Genomic DNA, 25,330 nt, shown 5'->3' with positions numbered 1-25,330 from the left:
GGTGAAAGCTAATGACGGGAGGATGATGGCAACGCAATGTTGCCATAGAAGCCAATTTCCAGTGGCTTGCCAGATGTTAAACTTCTAACTGTGCATTGATCAGTGACTGGATAGCCCATAGAGATTTCTTCATTTGCCCTCCAAAAAAACAAGATTGACTATATGTCCCTCTTCAATTTACACAAACTGAGTGATTTGAATTAATTACATATGTAAAAACATCTCGTTTCAATTAAATAAGTTACTCTGCAACATGAGTTCATTGGAGAGGGGTTAAAGTAGTATTTAACAGAAAATTCATCACAACATGACACACACACACACACACACACACACACACACACACACACACACACACACACACACACACACACACACACACACACACACAAACACACAGTGTAAATGCAAGTGACTGTTATATCCTACCTAGCTAGTGTAGCCTACTGGTATTTTGCCTAATATTTGAAATAGATATACAGATGAATATGAACACATAGTGAATCTATTTTAATTTTAAAAAAATCTTAGAAATGTGGGAACACAGAACTATGGGAACATAGAACTGGTGGAACATAGAACTGGTGGAACATAGGGCTGTGGGAACATAGGGCTGTGGGAACATAGGGCTGTGGGAACATAGGGCTGTGATGTGTGAACATAGGGCTGTGGGAGCATAGGGCTGTGCTGTGGGAACATAGGGCTGTGGGAACATAGGGCTGTGCTGTGGGAACATAGGGCTGTGATGTGGGAACATAGGGCTGTGCTGTGGGAACATAGGGCTGTGGGAACATAGGGCTGTGATGTGGGAACATAGGGCTGTGGGAACATAGGGCTGTGCTGTGGGAACATAGGGCTGTGGGAACATAGGGCTGTGATGTGGGAACATAGGGCTGTGGGAACATAGGGCTGTGATGTGGGAACATAGGGCTGTGGGAACATAGGGCTGTGATGTGGGAACATAGGGCTGTGGGAACATAGGGCTGTGATGTGGGAACATAGGGCTGTGGGAACATAGGGCTGTGATGTGGGAACATAGGGCTGTGGGAGCATAGGGCTGTGATGTGGGAACATAGGGCTGTGGGAACATAGGGCTGTGCTGTGGGAACATAGGGCTGTGGGAACATAGGGCTGTGATGTGGGAACATCGGGCTGTGGGAACATAGGGCTGTGATGTGGGAACATAGGGCTGTGGGAACATAGGGCTGTGCTGTGGGAACATAGGGCTGTGGGAACATAGGGCTGTGATGTGGGAACATAGGGCTGTGGGAACATAGGGCTGTGCTGTGGGAACATAGGGCTGTGGGAACATAGGGCTGTGCTGTGGGAACATAGGGCTGTGATGTGGGAACATAGGGCTGTGATGTGGGAACATAGGGCTGTGATGTGGGAACATAGGGCTGTGGGAACATAGGGCTGTGATGTGGGAACATAGGGCTGTGATGTGGGAACATAGGGCTGTGGGAACATAGGGCTGTGCTGTGGGAACATAGGGCTGTGGGAACATAGGGCTGTGGGAACATAGGGCTGTGCTGTGGGAACATAGGGCTGTGGGAACATAGGGCTGTGATGTGGGAACATAGGGCTGTGATGTGGGAACATAGGGCTGTGATGTGGGAACATAGGGCTGTGGGAACAACAAACCTTTAAAAGGGTCATTTTATACTGGTCACTTACCACAGATCGAAAGACTCAGTCAATATTCTTCTTACATCATTTTGGTAAGTTTGCCATCAGGTTTTTCACAAGAGACAGTTAGTTGTTAGCATGTTACAGATCCCTGCACAGATGTTTTCAATTATGCTGATTTAACCTCCTCTCAGGTTGAATTTAGATTGAGTTTTTTTCATTATGTGAGCTCATCAAACTAGTTTAAAAAAAAACACAAATGATACAGGGGATCTAGATCGAGTGACGATATTCACTGATTCGCTCACTGTTAGCAGGATTTGAGTGTAAAGCAGTAGTAGGCTATTACCCAAGTTGCCTACTGTTTTATTATTACTTTGTTCATGTGTGTCTCTGCTTTGTAAAGTGACCTTGAGTGTTTTTAAGGTGCCTTTAAATAAGATGTATTATTATTAGGCTACTGTAGGTTGCTTAAGTGTAAACTTAGGGTTGTCTTTTTTTACTAGACAATTTCCAAAAGCTAATTATACACTTACATAGGCTACTTATTATAATTATAGCCTACATATAATTACAATCCAAGGATATTTTGGAGCAGTTTAGTAGCCTACCCTTACTCCATAGCATACATTTTAAGGATGTAGCCTAGTCAGCATTTACTTCGCAGATTTTAATTATTTATTTAAAATATTTAAAAATCATATCATATATTAATTATCATATACTGTATGTAAAAAGATTAAACTACCAGGAAGCATACAAAGTAATTAGACCCACTTTTACCAGCTGTAACATTAAAGTGCTGCAGCAGTTCATCAATGGTTAAAAGTAGCCTTTTATTAGTTCACTTTCACCTTTTGTCCCTTTTTTGATGCAGGGCCTTCACTTCTTATAGCATTATTCCAAACTGTGGTATCAGTACTTTCACTTGCTTAAAAGTGTATTTTTCAACACTGGTGTTCAGTTCGTTTACATCAAAAATGTAAATACTGTCCTATGCAATTCATGCAATTTAATAAAATACAGACTTGTTACAGGATAGGCTTTATTTTAAATGTTATTTGAGTCTACCTGTGTGTAAACAGACATAGCCACGACACTTTGTGACTAATCTAGCATTCTTCATCATCATTTGACATGTAGCTGAGTTTAACCAAGGCCTGCTGTACATCTGTAGCTCTGATTCAGCAGAACTGATTTATAGCACCAGTTGCGCTGATGAGGAGATATTGCTGAATCCTCAAACTGTATGAAGTTGGCTGGTTCAGCAGCTTGTGATCAGTGCTGAGTCACACACATAATGCTGCATCCTCTAACATCTTGTATTAATCTGGTTTGGTGGAGGGTTAACTGTGCCAGCTGAGATCTTGCTTGGAGGACAAATTACGACACGCTTTCATGTCAACTATTCTACCATCTAACGATACAGCTACTTAGAATGACAGCTACTCTGATTTTTTGATAATTATCAATAACATCATGTTTATTTACTCCCAACTGACTGCAGACCAACAAAGACTCAGATAACAGCAGGTCTAGTTACTGTCAAACTAATTTTCTCAGCTACACAATAGATGACAAACAAGTGACAAGGCCTCGCCAATAAACACGAAACAAGCAATTAACCCAACTATCACCCTATAATCATGAATCAACTGTGGAGCTAGTTGGTTCCTGCTATGCTAGCCACCGTCCCCATGTTGGCAGCAAAGCGTTTTGGAGAGAAAAGATGGAACATCTGGTGGAAGCAGACAGGGGCTGGCACTACACGATGGGAGAACAAGTTGCCTGAAAGCTTCATTATGTCCCAGCTGTTGGGCTTGCTGTTGCCCTCAGCAAAAACAACCTTGACAGGATGATGTTCCTGGTAAAAACGCAGCAGATTACTTGACGCTAAGCCGTTTTTTTTTGTGGGTTTCTGCAGGGGAAACGTGAGCAGGGGCTATTGGCGATTATGTTGTTGTTGGTTTTTTTGTTGTTGTTTTGTAGTTTGAATTGAGCTGTGTGCATGAATGGACTGAGTTTACAAGGAGGCAAACCAACATGTAACTTTACATGATCTCACTTTCTTTCTCCCAAGTTTTTGTTTCTATCAGGTTTTCTCAAAAAGCTTGAAATAGGTAGGCCTTAGTTACCAATGGTGTGGCCACATATTACCCATTGGGACATTTTATCATATTATTTTCAAATTAAGAATATGATTTGCAAACTTCTGAACTGACAGGGTAACCTGGTTGATTCATAAGTGTCTGAAACAAACTGCTCAGTACTTAAGCAAACTAATACAGGTATATTATTAAATGACAGTGAGGACAAAAAGTCATTTTAAACACAGTGTGGCTTCAGGCCAAAGTTTGAAGGTTGTAATGTGTACCTTACCATCTTTTTTTCATTTCTAACTTTCTGATTTCTTCTCTTCTCCAGCTGTACCGGCAGCAGCATGTGAACACTCTCTCAGGTTGGACAGCTTGTTCAAGTCGAATGCTATTAGTTCTAGGTCAGCGCCTGGGCTTTCTCTACACCCCAACAACACCTTTTCACCAGGCAGGGAATCCAACCTCCATTAATCAGAGCGGTGACAGCCCATGGATGTCAGTAAATATGTTTCCCTCACTGCCTCTTTTCCCAACACTTTCCTTACCCACTCTCTCTTTTGGTCCTCTTATTGTTGTTTCCTCCTTCTCTGTGGGTTTAATGTTGACCTGTTCTCTGCTTAGTCTTTATTATTAATATCAGGACAGTGGAAGCCTTCCACTGCACAGTTAAGTTTGAGGCGTAATGCTTTGGTTTGGTAGAAAGAGAAATAGAGAACATATTGACAGAAAAAAATGCATCAAGGAGAAGAAAATTGCTTCAAGCTGCAAAATGAAACTCTTCTGCTTGTTCCTTGCCACACAAAACATTCCTTTACAACCAGCTTGGACTAGAATATTTGATATGCACATTTTTCATACTGAACAGAAGTGTTGGCCAGGTGTTTATGAATGTTGTTGGAACAAAGAAGGAGACAGTGTGACAGTTCCCTCTCCTGCACGGATGGTAAAGTTGACAAGGGAGGATGAGTGCTGGCTAGTGAAGTGGCTCTTGTTTGTGTGTACGTGTTTGTGCACGTGTGACTGTGTGTGAGAGGGTGACATATAGGCAGAGGGCCAACAGCGGACAGTTGGAGAAGTGGGTGCACATCTCTGCTGGCATTCTGTGCCGCGTACCTGCTGCTGTCCAGAGACAGCTGTACCATGGCCACCCGTGGACATGCAATCAGGTTCGTGGCAACTGAACGCATGATAACGCTTCAGTTTGTGCTTTTCTACCAACTACCAACCAACGACAGGCACCCCTGTGAAAATAACTAAACTTAGAGCAAGAAAGAGCGGGAAGAAAGTGTAGATGTGACAGCGAGATTAGGAATGACAAACAGATAAAGAGACCATAAAGAGAAGCACAGTGTGAGGACTTTGAAACAAATGGTGACCTTTGCAAAGATGGATTTGTGTACCAACTAATGTCCTCGCTGTCACACCTGCTGCAGCGTGACCTTCACGTGGAGACCAAACTGACAGTTCTCATCTGTTCATCTCTGAGCCAACTCGTCAGGCACCAAGTCATTTCATTGAACAGATGAGACGTGTTTCTGTCTCTGTCAATGCAAGGAGTCCTTTATTCCACAGCATACAGTCACGTTCATTTAATCACTGTGCTCTTTAATCATATGGGACTACACAGCTCATTGACAGGCACAAGTCATAATGGTCTCTGTTGTAATGAACCCATTCTGTTTGATAATATTTGTGTCATTAAATATGTTTGTATAGGTAATGGCAGCAGCAATTAGTTAAAATAAGTGTAAAAGTTTGGGCACATGGGAGTCAGCACATATGTGTACTTAAAAAAAACTAAAATACTATAACGTCTTGAAGGCCCAGTCGCTGACCAACAGTAACACCATCTTTGGTCAGAGTCAGAAACCTTTGTTTGCTGATATCCCCCTTAAATGGTAAAAGGCCTTGAGCTTGTTTCGCGCTTTTCTAGTCTTCTGACGACTTAAAGATGCTTTTTACACGGCATGTCACATTCCAATGATTCACACACTGATGTCACAGCCTGCTAATGTAAAGTGTCCATCAGTATTAACTCATCATTCATACACCATCATTCATACACCTCCCAATTTGTGGTCAGTGTCTTGCCCCGAAGACACATCGACATGTGACTGCAGGAGCTGGGGATCAAATCATCAACCTTCCAGTTGAAGACGACCGAATTCACCACTGAGCCTCAGGTGCCCCCCTTCTCTCCCTCTGCTTCCTGTCACCTCTGTAGTGCCAAACATTACCATAGGAGAGAATATGTCAAAAACACGTAAAAGGCTCACTTAGATTAAGGTTTGTAACAAACACAACATTTAAAGGATGAATATTTTACTTAAAAATTATTTTGCTTTTGGTTACAGTGTCTTTTTACATGCAGCCTATCCATATACACACCTATCTTTATGTATAGACGCTTCATGTATATTTATGTACAGATGTGTTATCTTTGTTTTACTGTACACCCTCTCTTGTCTTCCCCTGTTAGCAATAAATAAACTGGGAGCAATTTAAATCACATAGTTTCCTCAAGAAGTGCACTGTACTGAATTGACTGAATCTTTGTATGGGGACCATCATTACTCCCTGCAACCAGCAGGTGTCAGTGTTGAGCTAAAAGAGGATTGACATCAGTTTCTTTCAAAAGCCTTCTGTGTGACTTCATTGTTAAGACTGAAAGTAGAGGACTCATCATTCCTAAAAAACGTTTTATACATTATTAGATGATGGATAAATAAATGTCGGTATCATCAGGTTGGGGTATTTATATTTATTCAGACTAAGAAGAGAGGTTTACTGTAAGGATGAACTAATACAAGCAGGTTTCTCTACTCGTATGGTTCTATTTTATAGGATGATTAAGAAGTTAAAGGGATGACATTTATAGTTCAGACATATAATGAAATTATTAAATAGCATAACATACTGAACCTGACCATGTACCCCAGTCCTCTGCTCTTGACCCATTTTAAAAGGTTTCTGTCTGGAGCTTGTCTGTGTGGAGTAAATCATACAAGACCATGATGATTTATAAATGATTTTCAGCGCAGGGCACTCAGGCAGGACCATTCCCCAGTTTCTCCAAAATCATCTGATATAACCTCCTGACCATGCTCAAGATCCATCCAAATCTTTATGTAGTTTAGAGCATTAACATAAACTCTTTTCAATATACTTTGTCTATTCATCTGAGAAGCACGACTATAAAATACACAACAACATACCACAGGACAGCGTTTACAGTTTTCATCAAACAAAAAATGTTCTGTGTGAATTTTTAGAGTGTATATTTTCTACAGTCTTGATTCAAAGGAGATGGTCTCTGTCGATTTCAAACCAACCTAAAGTCATTCTGATTAAAGTAATACTCGTAACAGTTTACAAATGGTCAATATCTCTGATTTGCTGACAAGAAAACACTTACCTTAAAAAGTTACCTCGGGTTATAAAATCAAATCTGTGTTCTAACATTTCTCACAAGATGACTCCACAATTAATGCATGCGCATGCAAACGCAGTTGAAACCAATTCAGAGATAATCAATGATTCATATTTGACTCGCCTGAAAACCACAGAGTTAATTATTAAATGTATGTGTTGTCTGGAGTGGAGCTCAGACAGAAGAGACTGCAGACTGCAGAGATGTAATGTAGAGCTGGCAGTGGATGAGCCTCTGCTTCAGGCTTTGATGCCATCACACAAAAGAGGCACACACATCTGCTAACTCACTCAAATAAATAAAAAGGAACAATAAAACTACAATATTAAATGTGTTTTAATAAAACCCTGATTCCAGATAGTTCAGAGAGATCCATCAAAATGAAACACTTTCTTGCTTCAGTCCTGCCCCCCTCTTCACTTTTTTTTTTTTTCTCATAGCGCCACATATTTTAGTCACTACAATGAAGTGGTGTTGAAAGCCCAGCAGGTTGTCTAGCATCTCTTTACCTTGAGGGCATCAGAACAAAAGCATGCATTCATTTTTGAAGCCATGTCGTGGATCTGTGACAGCACAAATGGTTTTGGTTTGCATTAGCTTGTAAGGTAGCATGAAGTGGAGAAACAGGAGTGTCTTCTGGGCCTGTAATTAAAGGTTTCTGTCTGCTTCTGAGGACAGCACCAAATTATCCAGCACAGACAAGGAAACCCCCGAACAGGAGACTAAAACCTGAAATGTCTCCTGAGAGAGCCAAAAACTTCCTTCAAGGTCCTGTGTGTTACTTTCTTTTTTTTAGCTGTGTTCTTGACACCCTGTAGACAAAGCTAAGAGCCTTGTCTTAAACGTGGAAGTAGTTTTCTTGCAACAACAAAAGAATCCCATCCTGCTGTAGTTTTGGACATTTCAGTGCATCACTCACTGTAAATATTTGCTGCGGACAAATTGAATAAAGGCTGTTTCTATAGCATGCAGTTATACACTTTTTCTGACACCTACCCCATGGCAGCGGTTTAAGCCATTTCAAATAACTTTATAGAAATGACCAATCTTGGTGCTCATGGTCCTGTTTTCTTTTGTCAAAAAGAGGCATCAGTATTTAAGTTTGTTTCATGAACTGATCAAAACGACTCACAGGAGCTTTAAAGTACAGTACACGCTGAGAAAACCTTTTAAACTAAAGAGTTAAGCAATTTATTTTGTTATTGAATTGTTTGTGAATCAGACTGAACATAACAAAAGCCTTTTCACTGAACACCAGATTGGGTTTTGAAATGTATGTTTTGCGCTATTTTCCTCCAAGTACCCAACGTGTCACCACAAGATAGATTTCTTTTATTAATAGATCAACAATAATAAACAAAAATATAAAGCATCACATCAACTTTTTTATAGGCAGAGAAAAATAAAGAGTATACTTTTATACAAGACATCTAAAATGACCAATACAGAGCACGAAAACATAACCATATATCACAACTAATAACGGTTACAGTGAGCAAATTTAATAAAGATAAGGGGGGGAAAAGCACAAGCACTAAAAGTTGAAGAGTGTATAAAAATGACAAATCTGCTTGCAAAATATTCCCTACTGGGTAATTACACCGGCCATGAGCCCATTAGGATCAGGACTGCTGCATTCAAGAACACTAGAAGCTCTTCAAAGGGCTCACGTGTCTCAGATTAGTAGATGCTACCGTTTCTGAAACAATCTCACACTATTGTTTGAAGGTTTAAAAGTTCGACATTTTAAAGAGATCAAAATCTACCAGCTTCAAGAGTCAAATCTTATGGCTTTGTATCGCTCTTGAGTCCCTAAAATGTTACAGATTAGCACCACTGGGCTGGCATTAACATCAAAAGCTGGTTATTGTAAGCAGGTTCTGAAAAAAAAAAAAAAAAAAAAAAAGAGTCCAACGGTTGTCCATGTCCACCCACTGTGTCTTTGTGTAATGTTGTAAAGGAAATCCGTCGACTTCCAGCACAGTGGGTGGGTTGAAGAAAAAGGGACCAAAGCTAAGAGTAAACGTTTCTATTCCAGCATTGGCTTCCCCAAAAGTGACTCAACTTTTTTGTTCTTTTTGAGCCTTTTTTTTTTTTTGTTCTCATATTTTTAAAAAAATCCATCAACATTATAAAGGCTGATGGTCGTACTATATCACATGTATTTTATGTACTACATGTACATAGACCAAAAAACAGGGAAATTAGATGAAGCCTCTATTCATCTAAACACTTCCCTTTGTAAAACGTTGTGCTTTATTCTGACGCTGCCTTGTCTTCACAGCACAGGTAGAAAAATACAAGGTTCATATCCTACGCCTGCCCGCAGTATCTCCTGTCATGTCATGCAAAAACACTGAGAGCAGACAAAGTCTACAACACATCATCACCTTTTTGTGCTACAAAAACAATTGGTATCAAAATAAACTGAAGTCTTGAGAGTCATGCATCCGTTGTTTTGACTGATTTCTGTGCAGAATTCATCTGTTTGTGTTGACGGTCCTGAGTGTGCAAAAAGTCAATATCACTGATGGCTAAAAGTAAGAGCAATGTTACGGACTGCTGAGAGAGAAAATTAAAAAAAGCAAAGGCATCTTCCTGCTCTCTTTACACAGCTTTCTGCAGAGTTCTCCTATCACACACAAGTACTATATCTACATGTTGTGTGTTGAGAATTCTTACTAAATGTTAGCAAAATGTAACGTAATGTTGTCCAGTTCTGTGTACGGGTCTGTTAAACACGATACCTACATCATAATACTCTGCAAAAAAATGGTATTGCATATTGGCAAAGCTTCCTGAAATGAACGTAGAGTATATTTCACATTACACTCTGACAAGAACTACATACAGAAGTACTGTACATCCCTTGAGTGTACTTTGCCAACGCCACTTTACAGGAATAAGAACATTTTGAAAAAGTGCATCATCATCATCGTCATGACCTTTGATGAATGCAAATATCTTCATGTCATCACATAGGGGCTGAAAAAGTTGTATCTACTATCTGCTTTACTGGATCCTGAAGCATCTGGCTGCTTATCAATCTGGTACATAATTTAAACTAGTAAGTGTGGTTTCAGCTATGATAGGTGGGAAAGGTTTGATCAATAGTTTGACTTGTAGTTAAACATCATGTTATTAGCCCTGTCAGAGTAACAAAGGCTGCATTAAACGACATTATAAGAGCATTGACAAATACTCATGTAGACTTGCTGTATTTCCTTCAAGCAGTGTTTACAATCGGTGGCTGAATTGTCCTTGTTACTCATTTTCAATCTGTCTTCGTAAACGATCAAATGCCCAAATACAGAAACAAAGTCATTTGAAATGCATGTAACAATATCTAAAGTATGGTTTATATGCTTAAAAAAATGCAATTCTTTTTTTAAATCCACTGTTCACCTTAACATCTGTACAAAAGTTATTATAATAATGAAAAATAATATAAAGAATCTCTTAATTGGAAAAATCTCCTCTCTTCATTACGGCCTTTCTTGCACTTTGAAGCCAATGACTAAAACGTTTCCATCAAACTGCCAATTAACCAATCAACATCATCATGGTGCTGCTTTACTGCACTCGTCCCCTTTTACCACAAACAACATGAATATAAAAAGTGCTACTGACAGCCAGTGGGGAGGAGGGAGTAGAAGATACAGATTGAGGATTGGCTGAAGGAGGGAGGGGCTGGGTGTTACCATCTTTCTGAACCTATGAAGGTGTTTTTGTCTGCATGCAGTCTTGTGTTTTTTGAGTCACTGACAGGAATTGGGTAGATGGAGAGTTTTTTTTCCTAAGAGACGCTGGAGCAGCGGATGCTAGGGGAGCCCATTTGTGTGAGCACCTTGTCGAGCCACTGCAGGGGGCCGTTCAGGTGCAGCTCGATCCAGCAGGGGGTGCTGGTCACCGTCTGTCGCCTTGGAGACACACAGAGAGCAGACAGAAGTGTTAATAAACAAAGAAACTGTCAAGAGCAAGAGCTTTGTGAGCAAACTTACTGAGTCGAGTTTTACTAAAGTCAAACATGTCTACTTTGATTACAGGCCCCATTTAAGGCTGAGGCAAGAGGCTGACTTTAGAAAACAAAACAACAAAGAACAAGAAAGTGGTTAAATGTAGGTTTGAGTTTCACTTGAACACATTTAACTGCATGTTAAGAACAATTTAACCTTTCTTTTCTACTCTTGCTGTCAAATTTTTACTTCGGCTTAGACCCTACACTCTTATTTCATGTCTCCAAAGTTTTGTCTTTATTGGTTTAAGTATTTTAACAAAGCCTCCCTTTACACAATACAAACGTTTAGCTGACTTTAAATAAATGGGATGAATTAAGCCAAAGCCTGCTGGCCTCTGTGTCTTCCTAAAGTTCAAACGATGCTTCAGAGAAGACCTTTCAAAAAGTTTCAAACTGACTATTAGAGAAGGAAGTTGTTTCATAAACATGTGAAACTGTTGGAGAATATACATTTGAAAAAACTTGGGGGTGATGTAGCTTTTGAAATTCTTCAGAAGGCAAAATATAGAGAAATGTTTCAGACATTCAACCCCTTGATCTCCATACCCTGTGGCTCCTTTTCTAAATCCCCTGACTGCTTCACAGAAAGAGGAGAGCAGAGGAGAGGCCGGAAAGAAGAAAAACACAGACACAGGATACAATATTGAGTTTGTATGCTTTAAGAAAGAGGGGGTAGATTTCCAAAAAGATTCTGGCTCCAGTGTGCTGTGCTTTACCCCGATAACCCTGGGTGATAACCCCACCATTTCCCACAGTGCTTTGCTTTTTTTCCCGCCTGACAAATCATGTTTGAAACCAGAGAGTTGTGTGGACACATCAGTAAGTAAAAGAGGAAATTAAGTCTGTTTTTAGAGAACTGATCATTTGGTTAAAAAGAAAACGTTCTATTCATCTTTCTTGCTTATGTGTATGTCGTCATACATGTCATTGGCATAGCTGCAGGATTTCCTGGTATAGCTGATCTGTTTCATGACTACTAAACTGGCTGAATCATTAACAAGCAAATATTCAAAGATATTATAATCAGTTTTAGTTCAGGTAAAAGGGGGAAAGGGTTAAAACTACAAACGGCTGGGAAAAGACTGGGGACTAAGGTGTGGGTGGAGGTAGACACGGAGGAGGGCCTGACTGGTCCAGTAACCTGAATCCTGTTTTTAAGTGTCTCCACATGTCAGAGTTTGGTCTGGGCAGGACTGTGAAGCACTCGCTCTCGGCACAAAGGTTTCCCCCCTTGGGGAAGCCTCCTATGCTGAGCAAACTTTAAGCCAATCATCTACTCCCCTTTTCCTTGGTCTCCTCCTCCCTCACTATCAGTGAGTCAGACTGAGTGGAAAACAGGGAGGCGATGGAAGAGGGAAAGTCTGACATCTCTCTTTTTTTTGACAAAACACATGTGTCTTTTTAAAAATAGTCTGGTGCCTGTTTGTGTTGATGAGGCCTCAGTGATGTCATACAGAGGATCCACCAGAGTGTGAGCAGATGCCTGGCTGCGGGGGCGGCTGGATTGCGGGATGTGATTCACACACTTTTTTGTTTCTATTGTCTGCGTTTACATAAAGGCCTGCTGAGGACTTCATCTTTGCACAAAGACTCTTATCATGTCACGGAGAAGATAGGTGTAGGTTGTATTATTTTTTAGGCAGTGACGCTCTCTTGAAGTTGGCATTAGACATTTAGGACACAACTTTGTGGTATTCAATAACCCAAAGCTGCCTGTGACCACAGCCTACCTGTACTCTGCTCCCCAGCCCTTTACAAAGCTCATTCTGATGGTGCACATCCTAGTGAGCTGGTAAACAGCTTCAAACCCCTGGTTGACCGACTGTGCCAGCAGGGCAGCAAACTCCTGGTTGTTGAAGATCTTCAGGTTACATCCTGTAGGAGACAACAAACACACACGTCAGGCCACAACTTTTATATGAGAGTGACTCAAAGAGCTTATTCAGAAATGACTCCAATACATAAAACTGTCATCTCCATGACATTGAGGGAAGAGTGTGAGAAAAGGGCGCTGATGAAAAAGATAGGACAATACTCCTTGTGTAAAATACATCTTTCTGAGAACAAACCTCCAGAGATTTAAGATCTAGGTTTTGGTTTGGCTTTTACAAATCATGTGGACAAACTACTGTGGAGAGGACAAATGTGTATATTTAGCCAGACAGTGAAAAAGCACATCCACATGACCACATGGACGTTTCCAGCGGACGCTCTTCAACAGTGTGTCTGCTCGAAATGTCTGTGCGGCAATTAAAATACAATTTTGGAGTGCTGTCCTAATCTTTTTTCTTGTTTGAACATTCAGCACCCAGTTGTTTTATGCTGAAAGGGAATTGAGCGTGTTTTTTCTATTGTTATCTCTGCTGTTAAAAGTCATGGTGATGCAGCCAAAATAAATTGAATCTGAGTCACTATTTAAAATAATTAACTTAAATTAGATTAGATAACTAACAGGCAGGGCCTTCCAGTTGTGGTCGGCTTTGCCACAGACTACGCCCTCAAACTGTGGAGTTCTGGCAGCAGACAGTCATAGCTTACACTCAGTTACTTTAAATTTCAACCCCTGCCCAAAAGCCTGCAGTCCAAAGTGAAAGTTAGGGACAGAATCATTTGATACTGGACTTCTTTAAAGACAAAATAAACATATAAAGGGGGCTTAGAAAAATGAGGTTCTAATTTGGGTTCAGAGGCTTACTTGAGGAGAGTTTGACATGTGGACAAACTGAGTCGGGGTTTAAATTGCCAACCCTGTGAAAAGTTTGATCTTCAGTTTTACCCATCCATTTTTCTGACACACACCTGGAGGGATCTTGCAGACGGTGGCAGGGTGCCAGCCGTAGCGTTGGTTACAGTTGGGGCTCTGAACAAAGATGGCGCTATCGCTGAGACACTCTGCGAACACTTCTCCTCCGATGTAATAAAGCCGCACACCACGTCCTTGAAGAAAACACAGAGAGAACAACAAACTCCTCAGGTCAGGCAGTGAACGTATGAAGTCATGAAGTATCTATCTATCGAAATGTAGAGTAATGTCTGAGTTGGAACTGGAAGAGACATTAACTGAAATATCTTATCCACATTAAATCTCACCAATATGTCTGCGTGTCAACTCCACAGCTGCGTTGCGGTTGACATTGGACAACAGGCCCAGGCAGAAACGCTCTGAGTTGGAGGGGTCCGTGAAGCCGTCCACTGTCAGCGAGGGCTGTGAGGCGTGGAAGGTCTCTCCTACTCGCTGGTTTAACTCGTAGTAGGAAATCGAGCACCAGAAAGCCGGCTCGCAGTATGTCACAGGTTGAAGGTCTGACACAGAGAGAAGGAAGACGATACGGTTTTCTTTTATGGAAATCAGAATGCAGATTTGGTCAAGAGAAAAGAGAATTAACTGAAGCTTTCAGGGTGGCTGTGAATAGACTGAATTGTGCTGATCTATTTATCATTTAATGTTTGAAATAAAATAAAAGCAAAGAAACAAGTTAAGAGACAAGATTATCAGGTTAAGAGTGGGAGCTAATCAAAGAAATATTTTAACATATCGATGGAAATGAAGAAAGAAGTAATTGATGAAAAAAACAAAAAGGGGCAAAATGGGGTACTGAAGGGGCCTTGAGGGACGCAGGGGGAAAACTCACCACCAAAGAAAACACACGACTGAGCTTGCGTCACCAAATGTCAAACCCATACGCGATTTCCCAGAAGCTTTCAGCAGACAAATGTGGAAACTCAACCCTCACTGGTGGGACGCTTGAGCCAAAACGGTCAAATTACATGCTTATCCTTGATAATTTTCTGAAACTTTAACTGGTTCTGGTAATTTGCTCTTTTCCCTTGTCCTTGGCTTTGAAGTCCAGAGGAAGCTGCCAAATGAAACTGGTGTGATTTTTGTTATTCACCAGTACCTCTCTGTCCAAGCCCCCCAGCGTTTTTCCATCCTCATGGAATAAACTTAAGATATTGTCATTGATGTTAGTGTGGGCTGAATGCTGGGCTGGCCTGTTAGGCAGCTCACATGCAGCAGAGAAGACAAAGACGTCTTTCATCACCTGGTTTCCTCTAACAGAACTGGAGTGAAATCAAACAGAGAATTCCCACTGGGGAGACACACTATAGAAACATTTGTCTGTAAGTGAAGGAAGACAGACTGATAAGAACACAAACACACACCTAAGCGCGCGCACACACACACACACACACACACACAGACACCCAGCCCTTACCTAAGTTGCTGTGTGTGGGTGAAACAGGGTTAGGTGACAGGTTTGGGGAGCTCGTGTCCATGCTGTGGGTCATCTGGTGATCGCTGGTCTCTCCATCCTCACTGAGGTAGCCTGGTGGAGGCGTTTCTAAGACGGAGACGCACACCAAGAAAACAACTCAATATGTTTGTTGCCAAGTATGCTACGATAAATATGCATGTGTATTAAAACTGTGAATATCTACAAAGAATAACATTACAAACACGTTAACATCAATAACAGAAAAACTCTCGATTACTTGACATTTGTATTCTTTATAGAAACATGTTTCAACAAAAAAACACCTGATCAGCGTTTTACCCTGGTTGGTTAGAAAAATAATTAAGCCATGTGAGATAACAATTTATCTGCTTAAATATCTCAATATCTATACTCAACTTATCATTATAGGACAGTAAAGAAACTAAAATAACTTTAATTACAGAATGTTATTTTGTCTTAAAAAAAAATGTATAATCCAAAATCAAAAAAAGCTAGAAACAAATGTTTCAGTTGACAAACGATTGTTGAAGTCCTAGAAAGGTGTACAAGAACCTAACGATGATTTGGGAAGTGAATCATTTTCGAACAATGCACGAAAGTCGTTATTTGAAGTCACTCAGAATCTCAATTTTTGGGGGATAATGTCTAAAATCAAGAAGCACAAAAAGAGGCTTGCCAGTGTTCAATTGGCAACTAGCTTGATGTTAGTCAAGACTCCGAACAATATGAACATCTCCTGGTCCACAAGATGCTTTTTATTTTTTAGAAAAGAAGATTCAGTGACGTATAATGTTAATGGATACCATTTCGATATCGCTGATAATCAGATTTGGAGTATCTGAGTGTGAGTGGTGTTCGGGACAATACTGGTACCTGGTATGTAGTTGCTCTGGGGCTCAATGCCAGCAGGGAAGTTTGTGTTTTCGGGGATTGAATGGCTGTAGTCATCCAGAGGAGGGAACTCACTGGGGATTTCTGTGTGTCTGGGCACGAGCACAGGTGGGAGTACTGCATGATGGATGGAAAAATACACACACATACCACAAGAAGCTCTTTAGAACATTGATGTCAGGTCAGGAAAATATAAATAATTATGTTATAAAACACTATTTAAAAACAGAACGATGCGATACAATCAAACAGAGTTAAGTGCAGTGAATCAAAGATTAACAGGTTAATCCCTTGAGATCAAACTGTCAAACTTTTTTCCCATCATCCAACAAAAGAGTAAACACACTTCAAGCTGCCGTACCTGGGGTTTCCACTCTCTGGTAGTGGTACGGGTTGACACACACTTCATCCTTCTTGGTGTGGAAGGCGTACTCACACAGCTCCACCGCACGCAGCTCATGGTGGGACTGCAGGTCGGGCCAGCGCCACAGACGGCAGTAAATGACATGTGGGAGACCTTTCCTGTGGGAAACCTGCAGACGGCCATCAAGAGACCTGCAGACAAGTGGAGAGGAGGAACAGCAGAGAGGCTTGTTGAGAAGTTTGAACTACAAATGAGTGCGTTTTTAAGAATATGGCTACTTAACTTGATTTTATGCAAATAATTCAACAATCCCTTCATTCTTCATCACAGGTTATTCAATTCTCTGATCCCCTCTTCATATATAGATGTGTGTGTTTTTTATAATGAGCGTTATAATGATACCAGTATATTTGAGGACTATCACATATATTTCTTTTTTCAAGGTTATTGATCATGAGATTATTTCCCAAGGTGTTTAATACTTGGCAGCCCTGAATGATCAGTTGTGACAGCCTATCGCTTTAGTATGAACCCGTTGTTTTATGTTGCAAACCGACACACGAACCAAGTCCATGATTGGAAAGTTTCTTTTCAACCTAGCGCTGTCGCTGACATTGTCCAGGATTCTAATTTTTTTAAGTATGACTTCTTATTTAAAGAAACTCAGTCCTGCACACCATATCAGCTTTTAGGTGCAGTGTTTAAATCTGGGCTTTGACACTTCCTCCTGCTGACGAGGGTCCCAGCTGTGTGTGGACCGGCTATGAGCTGATGTTTAATAATAAACAACCCAGAATGAGATTACAATATGTACAGCAGGGATTTCATTGTGTTGTATAACATCTGCACTCATCTGGTAAACAACACTGCTGGCAGGATGATGACACAGGCTGCCGGATAGAAATGAGCGCTAGCTTTATGCTGCAGATCATCATAACGGGGACGTACCCTGTAATCTCTGAGCACAATGACCCATGAAAGAGGGGAAGAAAAAAAAAAAACACTAATCATCTTATGCAAGAGGAAACATCCCCATATGCCCCTTCTATCTCAACACTGGCTCACCCTCAAACACAAACACAGAGTCAGGGTCAAAGTCATGAGCTAAAGCCCCCTTAACAGGACAAACGTCTGTCCACAAATAAAAGCAGGGCTCTGTGCAGTCTTACTACTGAGAGCCTCATCTGGGTCAACTATTGTACACCCAGCAAGCTGAGAGGGGTGCTTTAATTTTTTATGGCAAAAGCTTTCATTTACTGGCTTTAAAAAAGGGGGCTGGAATGGGTGTGTGTTGGAGGGGGGGGTTCTTGAATTTGTCTGAGAATGTCTGAGTACTTCATGTTCACACAAGCATACAGTAGAAGACAGTTTAAGGAAGAAAATGGGGTAAACTGGAGAAGCTTCAGATCTAAAAAAAAAAAAAACATCCTAAAATTCTGTGAGTAAAAGTAGGCATGCTAATGTCAAGTTAATTCACACCATGTATCTGAATGCGAAAGTGCAATTATAAGGAACCAAATGCAATAAGAAGTCTTTTACAGGGTTTTGGGGACTTGTATTTTGGTGGACCGGTAGCCACCATGAAGCTGTGTTCAGACCATAGACTATAGGGACAGAGTGTCCCCTTCCTGATGAACAAGATGAAGCCAGAATATCCCTGAGGTGGGTGCTGCTGACATATTGCTAATTTGCAACCAGAGTCTGAGCAGTAGGGAAGAAGCATGGTATTGAGCTCATCCTGCTTCGGCTAACAAAAACACACATCTAACGTAAAAAAATCCCCAAGGTGTGTACAGTCCTCAGCGGATCAGATTCCTGTGTTGCTTTCAAGCAGATGCTCACGGTAATAGAAATTCAGTGACTCACTTGCACACAACTCTGAGGGGGCCACAGGAGCCACACAGAGCTGTCAATCACGGCATTTTATAAAAATGTATAGCGTCAACTAACCAATTCAAAAGAAACTTCTAATGAATGACGTGAACATAAAATGGCACAATAACTATCACGACAATATAATCTGTTAATATAGAGGAGGCAGGGGTATGTTGCATCGTCAGATACTTGTTTGAGTTTGAAAATAGGGTAATTTATGTTTATCCGTTTGTTAAGCATGACATGAATATTCATATATGTTGGTAAACAAAACCCTGTTGTGTCTGGGTTCATTACATCAACCTTAGGAGCTTGGTTATTTTTTTACAACCTCCTATAAGAACAGTCTGATTTAACTTGATGCTTCCAGCTACTTGAGGCAAGACAGAACACAGTTTTTTACCTTGTTAGGTTGGTTGGGCTTGGCTCAGCTGGAATTCTCAGAAGCAATTAAACTACCAGCATAATGTTTTAGTCACAAATTGTGGACCAATCTGTTGAGGGTGAATGCAGCTGGTGTGACTTGGTGTACATATCTCTGCAGTAGGCTATTGTAAAAAAAAGAGATGGCCAAAATATCTACATCATGATGCAGATTTTAAGAGGGTACAACTTCATGCTATGAGAGTTTGTCAGCAGCAGGACTAGCAAGCAATTTTTAAAATGTACTTTTTAATCCAGTGTACAATCAGTATGAGCATCAGCAACATCAAGCAGTGTATTATCCCTAGTACTGACACACCAAAAAGATTATACGATATAAGATTATACACAAATAAAAACCTTTTGGATCTTGTGTAAACGGTAATATTGTGAGGGATTCCACATGAAACACAGCAGCAAAAGCTGGATCAAAGAACTCCCAGACTAAATGCCTTTAAATCAAACATAAACAACAGCTCTACTCGGCTTCTCATCTTCACTTTGGGAGAAAACATTCAGCAAAACTGAAAGATTTGGATAATTCAACACAGTAAACAAAGAAACAGGGACACCTTGTGCTGTTATGCGATCAAGTGGAGAGGATTTTAAGGCTCATTTAAGGCTGCAGATATTAAGCTTTTTTTTTTTCTTTAATGTTTCTGTGTAAGTGTTCATGAAAGCCTTGAGTACTTGTGACCGCAGTTCCTCTTTTCTATTGCAGCTTTCCGGTGCTTGGAATATATTCTTCTGATTTATTGGGGCTGTTTCCTTTTACCACATTGAGCAATTTTGCACAGTTTGACATGAGCTAGAGAAGCTCAGGCCTTTCAGTGAGTCTCTCAAAGGCCTAGATTGTCACTTCTAACTAATAAAATGACTGGCTTTTCACTGTTGGACTCACTTTAAAACTTTGTTTTATAACTGATGCGGTCACTTTAAAACTTTGTTTTATAAGTGATGGACAAATAAAAAATATAAAGACATAGCAGCTTTGAAGTTTCTCAAAAGAAATCACAACGGGATCTACACACGAGTGATAGGAAATGGAGATGAAGACACGAGGGACACACATCAAAATTGCATTTGCAAAGAGGAACAGCAATCACATGTACTGAAAAAATGAGAAGATATTTACAACATCATAAACAACCTCAATGCTGGAAAATACCTTCAAAGTATCCACTAAAGTGCATTCTGATCCTAGAACAGATAGTATTCACTACTGGGTTAATGTGGTTAGGGGTTCCCTCACCTTTTTTTTACACAAAAAGTAAAATTGAGGATGTGTCCGACAGAGGTGATCTGATGTCAGAGGAATGTGTGTTAGGTCCTGCAGCTGAGTGGGTGTTCTGTGGGGCGAGACGCTGCGTGGGCAGAGACAGACATGCACAAACGGCAGTGGCATCACTGTCCTCCCGAAGTATAACGTCCCTCTTTTCATAAGGCCCTTTCCTGTCAGTGATTTTTTTTTCCCCCTCATTTTTAAACGTTTACAGTAAAAAGTTCAGCATGAGTCACACTAATAAGCTGAACCACATACTATATAAGCGGAACATCACAAAAGAGGATCTTCACTCTACCGGGAACAACCAATATGACTTTTTATACCATAATTAATAGTCCACAGCCAATCAGTCATGTTGGAACACAGAATGGGATGTAATGCTTTATATCATCCACTTGATTTACTTGAAGTGGAAAAATGAAACCGTTCAAAACAAGCCTGACATCCCCAAGAAAATATGGAAAAAGAAAAGACATGTTTAAATGCAGACGTTAATATAAATGTAGCATTGTTCGAAGAAACAAAGGTCAAATCCAGAGGGGCAATCAGCAGAAGATGCATGATATTTATAAGATTATGTATTTAATGTTTCTAAATTTGAAGTTTGAATGAATAGCCACATGTAACCAATACCAGTTTCATAAATGGCTCCAGAATGGCTGGACATACAGGATCAGTATCAGCACAAGCAGGTCTTTGCACTGACATGTTACTGTTTTTTGATCAGCACAAGATAAAATGGCAGTGTTTCACCAGAAATCATTCCTTTGTTTGAGTTTCCAAACCAACTGTTAACACGGCAAGCTGCACCATTGGCTGCTAACTCGGATTCATCATTGGCTACCAACTAAAACTACTGTTTCATGGCATAGAAGAAGAGCTGAATGCAGGACATGTATTAACTGATGATGTGAAACAATCAGTGTGATGATCGCTGAGAGGAAATGCAAATTTCAGCAATTTAAAGATATTTTGAAAAAAAACTACAATGAAAGAAAGATGAGTAAGCAAGGCCTCAGTTTTCAGTTTGGATGGAGTAATACAATTGTTGCAAGACTAGTGTAGGTCATCAGCGGTGTTTTTTTAAAAAGTATTATTAATGTTTTATGACCCTGGAATCAGACTGAAACTATTAATATAGAGAAAGGAAACTGGTGATAGAAAATCTCTACAAGAGGGATAAGCAAACTTGAAGATTTTGCAGACTTCTTCTTCAATCCTTGTCAAATTATCTTTTTTAAAGCTTTATTTTTGGGCTTTGTATGCGCCTATTATTAATGTTGAAAGATACGATACGATACGATACACTTTATTGTCCCGTAGGGGAAATTTGTCTTGGACTCACAGTGCTGCCAAACATTCAGCTGCTTCCACTCGCATCAATAAATAACAACAATAGAAAAACCACATCCACACATTAACAAACAGGCACATACCAATACAGAGCTACACAACATATATTCCACATTACCCATATTGCACAAGATCTGCAAAAACACAGCATGATAGATAGAAAACAAAGGTAAGGAAATATATAAAGCACACAGGGACACCATGAGGCTATTGCACAACCCACACAGCCTTACGAAACATTATTCAAAAATTCAGACATTTTATTGACGTGGGAACAAAAGAGTTTTTAAAGCGGTAAAATCTACATAAGGAGACTCTGTATTATCTGCCAGAAGGTAGAAGCTCGTACCAGAGTGGAGGATGTGAAACGGGTCAGACAACACTCTCTGTGCCTGTATGAGAACAGACTGCTCGTATATTGGAGAGAGAGAGAGAGAGAGAGAAAGAGAGAGAGAGAGAGAGAGAGAGAGAGAGAAAGAGAGAGAGAGAAAGAGAGAGAGAGAGAGAGAGAGAGAGAGAGAGAGAGAGAGAGAGAGGGGGGAAAGACATATGGGACAGGAGCCACAGGTGGGATTCAAACCCAGGCCGCCCGCCTTGAGGACCTCAGCTTTCACACATGGGGTACGGACACCAACCACTCAGACTTACGGATGACTCTAGGATATTTGGAATGATATTCTGTAACTTAAAACAAAGATATTTTGCATGTTACCCAACATCTGTTCAAACAGAAGAAAAGAAAAACAAACAGCAACAGTCAAAACAAAGAACATATCACACACATAAGACAGGTCAGGACACACACACACTACATCCTACTAAATCTGAATCACTCATTTTATGAAAGAGGTCTATGCCGGCATGATGAGGAGACTTTAATGAGGATCAACCCCCTGACAGTAAAAACCACTCCTGCAGCAGCATCAAGCCTCAGCCTGCTGTTCAGGGGAAGAGTCAGAGGCTCCGTCTAAACGAACTTCTGCTCGTTCAAAACACTTTAAAATGATTCGGAGCTCAGAGTACTTCAACTCTGTGGTAGGTGAAAGGCAAATGTGGCCCCATATGACCCCAAATTCCCTGCTGGGCTACTGTGATTGTGTGTTTTTGTGTGTGTCTGTGTGTTTCCAGACTGAAGATATGGGAGGGATATGAAGGCTTCCAAGAATTTAGGCCAGCAGTTTTCAACTTTCAGCTCCTCTTCAAGGCCCAAGAGATGAGACAGAGTTTTTGTTTACCAAGTCACAAGTCACACTGGAAAATAAGATGGATTACATGAAATAATACTCTCGTTCCAGCACATCATACAAAAGCATACAAACTTTACTTTAAATGTTCACTGTGTTTTAAACTACTAAGTGGTCGGTTCAAACTGTTCAAAATGTTTTTTAGGTCATGTTTCTTTTCTTTTTTTTAATTGTAGCAGTTACTGGTACATGGAGCTATAGGAGGCCATAGTCCTCATCCCAGCGGTCATGGGTTCAAGTCCAAACTTGGCACTTAACTGCATTTCACCCCCACTCAAGCGAAACAAACAACGCTTTGCAACACAACATCCTGTTTTGTCTTTCTGTCCTGTATTATTTGTATTCCCGGCTTGGTTTAGGGCTAGTTAGAACATGATGCTCTTTATCTTTAGCTAGTCCAGATTCCTTTTCAAAACTGGCAACAACGGTCAAAAAAGTGGCGATTTCAGTCCAAGAGACGGTCAGATTAAAATCGGTGTCTGAAAATGAAAGGGACAAACTGGTATAGATTTTTAGGTCAGGATTATTGTGCTTCATGACCTGGAGCTAAGTCTAAACCTCACCTTTACGCCTAACCACATCTGTTTTTATGAATGGAAAGCGCACACGCACGCACGCGCACACACACACGGGTATGAATCTGTGTGAATGAATTGGAAAACAAGGATGAAATGTGGATATATGAGTGATTGTGAAGAAGTGATTGTGAAGAAGTGATTGTGAAGAGGAGTCGATAGACGAATCTTTGGTGTTTGAGTTGCTGTGTGTGGGTGTGTGTGTTTGGCTGACTCATAAAACAGACACAGACAGAGCAGATTGAGCTTCACTGAGGTGGGGAGGAGGGGAGGGAGCAAAACAAACACTCTGTGGCATGGCCAGTTACGCTTAGAAAGACACAAACATACACTGTGTGTTTTCAGACTGGATATGGTCTGCGCAGTGGTGAACACACACAAACACACACACAGACTAAAACACGTACTCTTCCCTGTGGGCTCAGGTCTTTTGACATGGACTTGATACAACTCTGCCAAGATTCAATCTCAAAGGAATCTGAGTCTAAGCTCAAAATGATGCCAGCAAACACTAAATGTCTTTTTATTTGTCCTCCAGTTTTGTTCAATAAGTTGAAATACATAAGTAGCCAAACTTTTACTTCAATTAAACCATTGATACAACTGGTTCCAAGTATTTTAAGTGTCTGCAATCGCATGTAAACATCAGGACCTCCTGTCGCAATCTGTCCTACAAGAGAACAGAGGGGGGAGGACAAAGCGGGTGATGGATAAAGAAAGGAGGGTGCTGCTGGACAATAGGGCTGCCAGACTGTCTCAACAGCTCAGGGCAGCTCAGAGTGTCTGTGACCGTGCCCCTGAAGCCCCACCCCCCCCCCCCCCCCCCCCCCCCTCTCCTCCGTCTGTCCCACTGCCCTGACCACCCTGCCTCCATCCCAGAAGTGAGAGAGGGGTGAGGGCGATGGGGGTGGGAGTGAAATGGCCTTTGTGCCTTCCATAAAGTCTGCGGCCAGTCTGTGGAGACACGACCAACAGGGCTGCAGTCCAGTGACGGCTCCTGTCCTCCAACAACAACAGCTAAAGAGACTAATCATTCACTAGATCTGGAGAAAGCGCTGCTGTGAGGTAGTTTTGGATTAGAAACCTTACACCTGTCATCTTTACCTCTCTGTAAAAGTTATTTTGCACTCATGTGTTCTACTTGATGGTGGATTTATTTTCTGTGAAACTGTATCTGCTTTTACAGCTGAAAACATGACACCTGCGTCACATAATAACAGAGCATTTTCAGCCCACACTAGTTCTGTTCCTGTACGACTGCTGTCACATGTTAATCCCTTGTTGTGCCACTGTCCAAAGAATCTGCAACCGTAGAATTACAAAGAATAACTGATTTTAACACACCATAATACGAATTGTTAGTTCATAACATTTGGTCAAACGTTCAAAAGACTAAACAATAAAATAATTTTACTCGTGAATACATTTAATTCCTAGAAAAATGTACTCGATTTAAAAAAAAAAAAATACTATCAAGACATTTTTGTTTATAAAATTATTATATTCCAGTGGGCCAACGGTGATCCATTTTTATCAAAGAAACAATAAGACTGAAAAGTTCAAATCTCAGCTGGAAAGTAGATTCCAGCAGTGGATCAACTCACACATCAGCAGCATATATTCCACACACACACCTCCTACTCTCTCTGGAAAAGCCATCAGACTTCTCCTTTTCTTTCAGAAGAAGTGTGTATGCGTGGGGGGGGGGGGGGGGGGGTGAAGGAAGAGAACCAAGAATAGAGTGTGAGAGAGAAAAAAGTCTCCTTCATAACTTCAGCCTGCAGGTGATATCATAGGACTGGAGTGTACTGGGACCAGTGGATGTGAAATAAGAAACCAGCTGACAAGGGACCGGCAAGACTAGACGACAAATAACATAGTCTGCACTCAGAGAACTGGGGGATGATAG

At 40.8% G+C, this 25,330-nt stretch overlaps 1 protein-coding gene across 1 annotated transcript in view; it reads right to left on the bottom strand.

Annotated features, from left to right (window-relative positions):
• Window positions 1–8,466: 8,466 nt before the first annotated feature.
• Window positions 8,467–25,330, bottom strand: part of LOC109986840 (mothers against decapentaplegic homolog 3) — a 28,971-nt gene continuing 12,107 nt past the window's right edge. The window contains exons 2-8 of the mRNA XM_020637681.3: window positions 16,664–16,857; window positions 16,285–16,419; window positions 15,391–15,516; window positions 14,264–14,476; window positions 13,973–14,110; window positions 12,904–13,048; window positions 8,467–11,075 (exon numbers count right to left, since the gene is read on the bottom strand). Coding sequence (XP_020493337.1) covers window positions 10,952–11,075; window positions 12,904–13,048; window positions 13,973–14,110; window positions 14,264–14,476; window positions 15,391–15,516; window positions 16,285–16,419; window positions 16,664–16,857 — 1,075 coding nt within the window. The 3' untranslated portion in view covers window positions 8,467–10,951. The remainder of the gene's footprint in view (window positions 11,076–12,903; window positions 13,049–13,972; window positions 14,111–14,263; window positions 14,477–15,390; window positions 15,517–16,284; window positions 16,420–16,663; window positions 16,858–25,330) is intronic.

The sequence above is a fragment of the Labrus bergylta genome, chromosome 3, assembly GCF_963930695.1.
Source record: "Labrus bergylta chromosome 3, fLabBer1.1, whole genome shotgun sequence".
Classification (NCBI taxonomy): Eukaryota; Metazoa; Chordata; class Actinopteri; order Labriformes; family Labridae; genus Labrus; species Labrus bergylta.
Note: the sequence above shows the minus strand (reverse complement) of the source record. Positions and strands in the feature narration are given on the sequence as shown.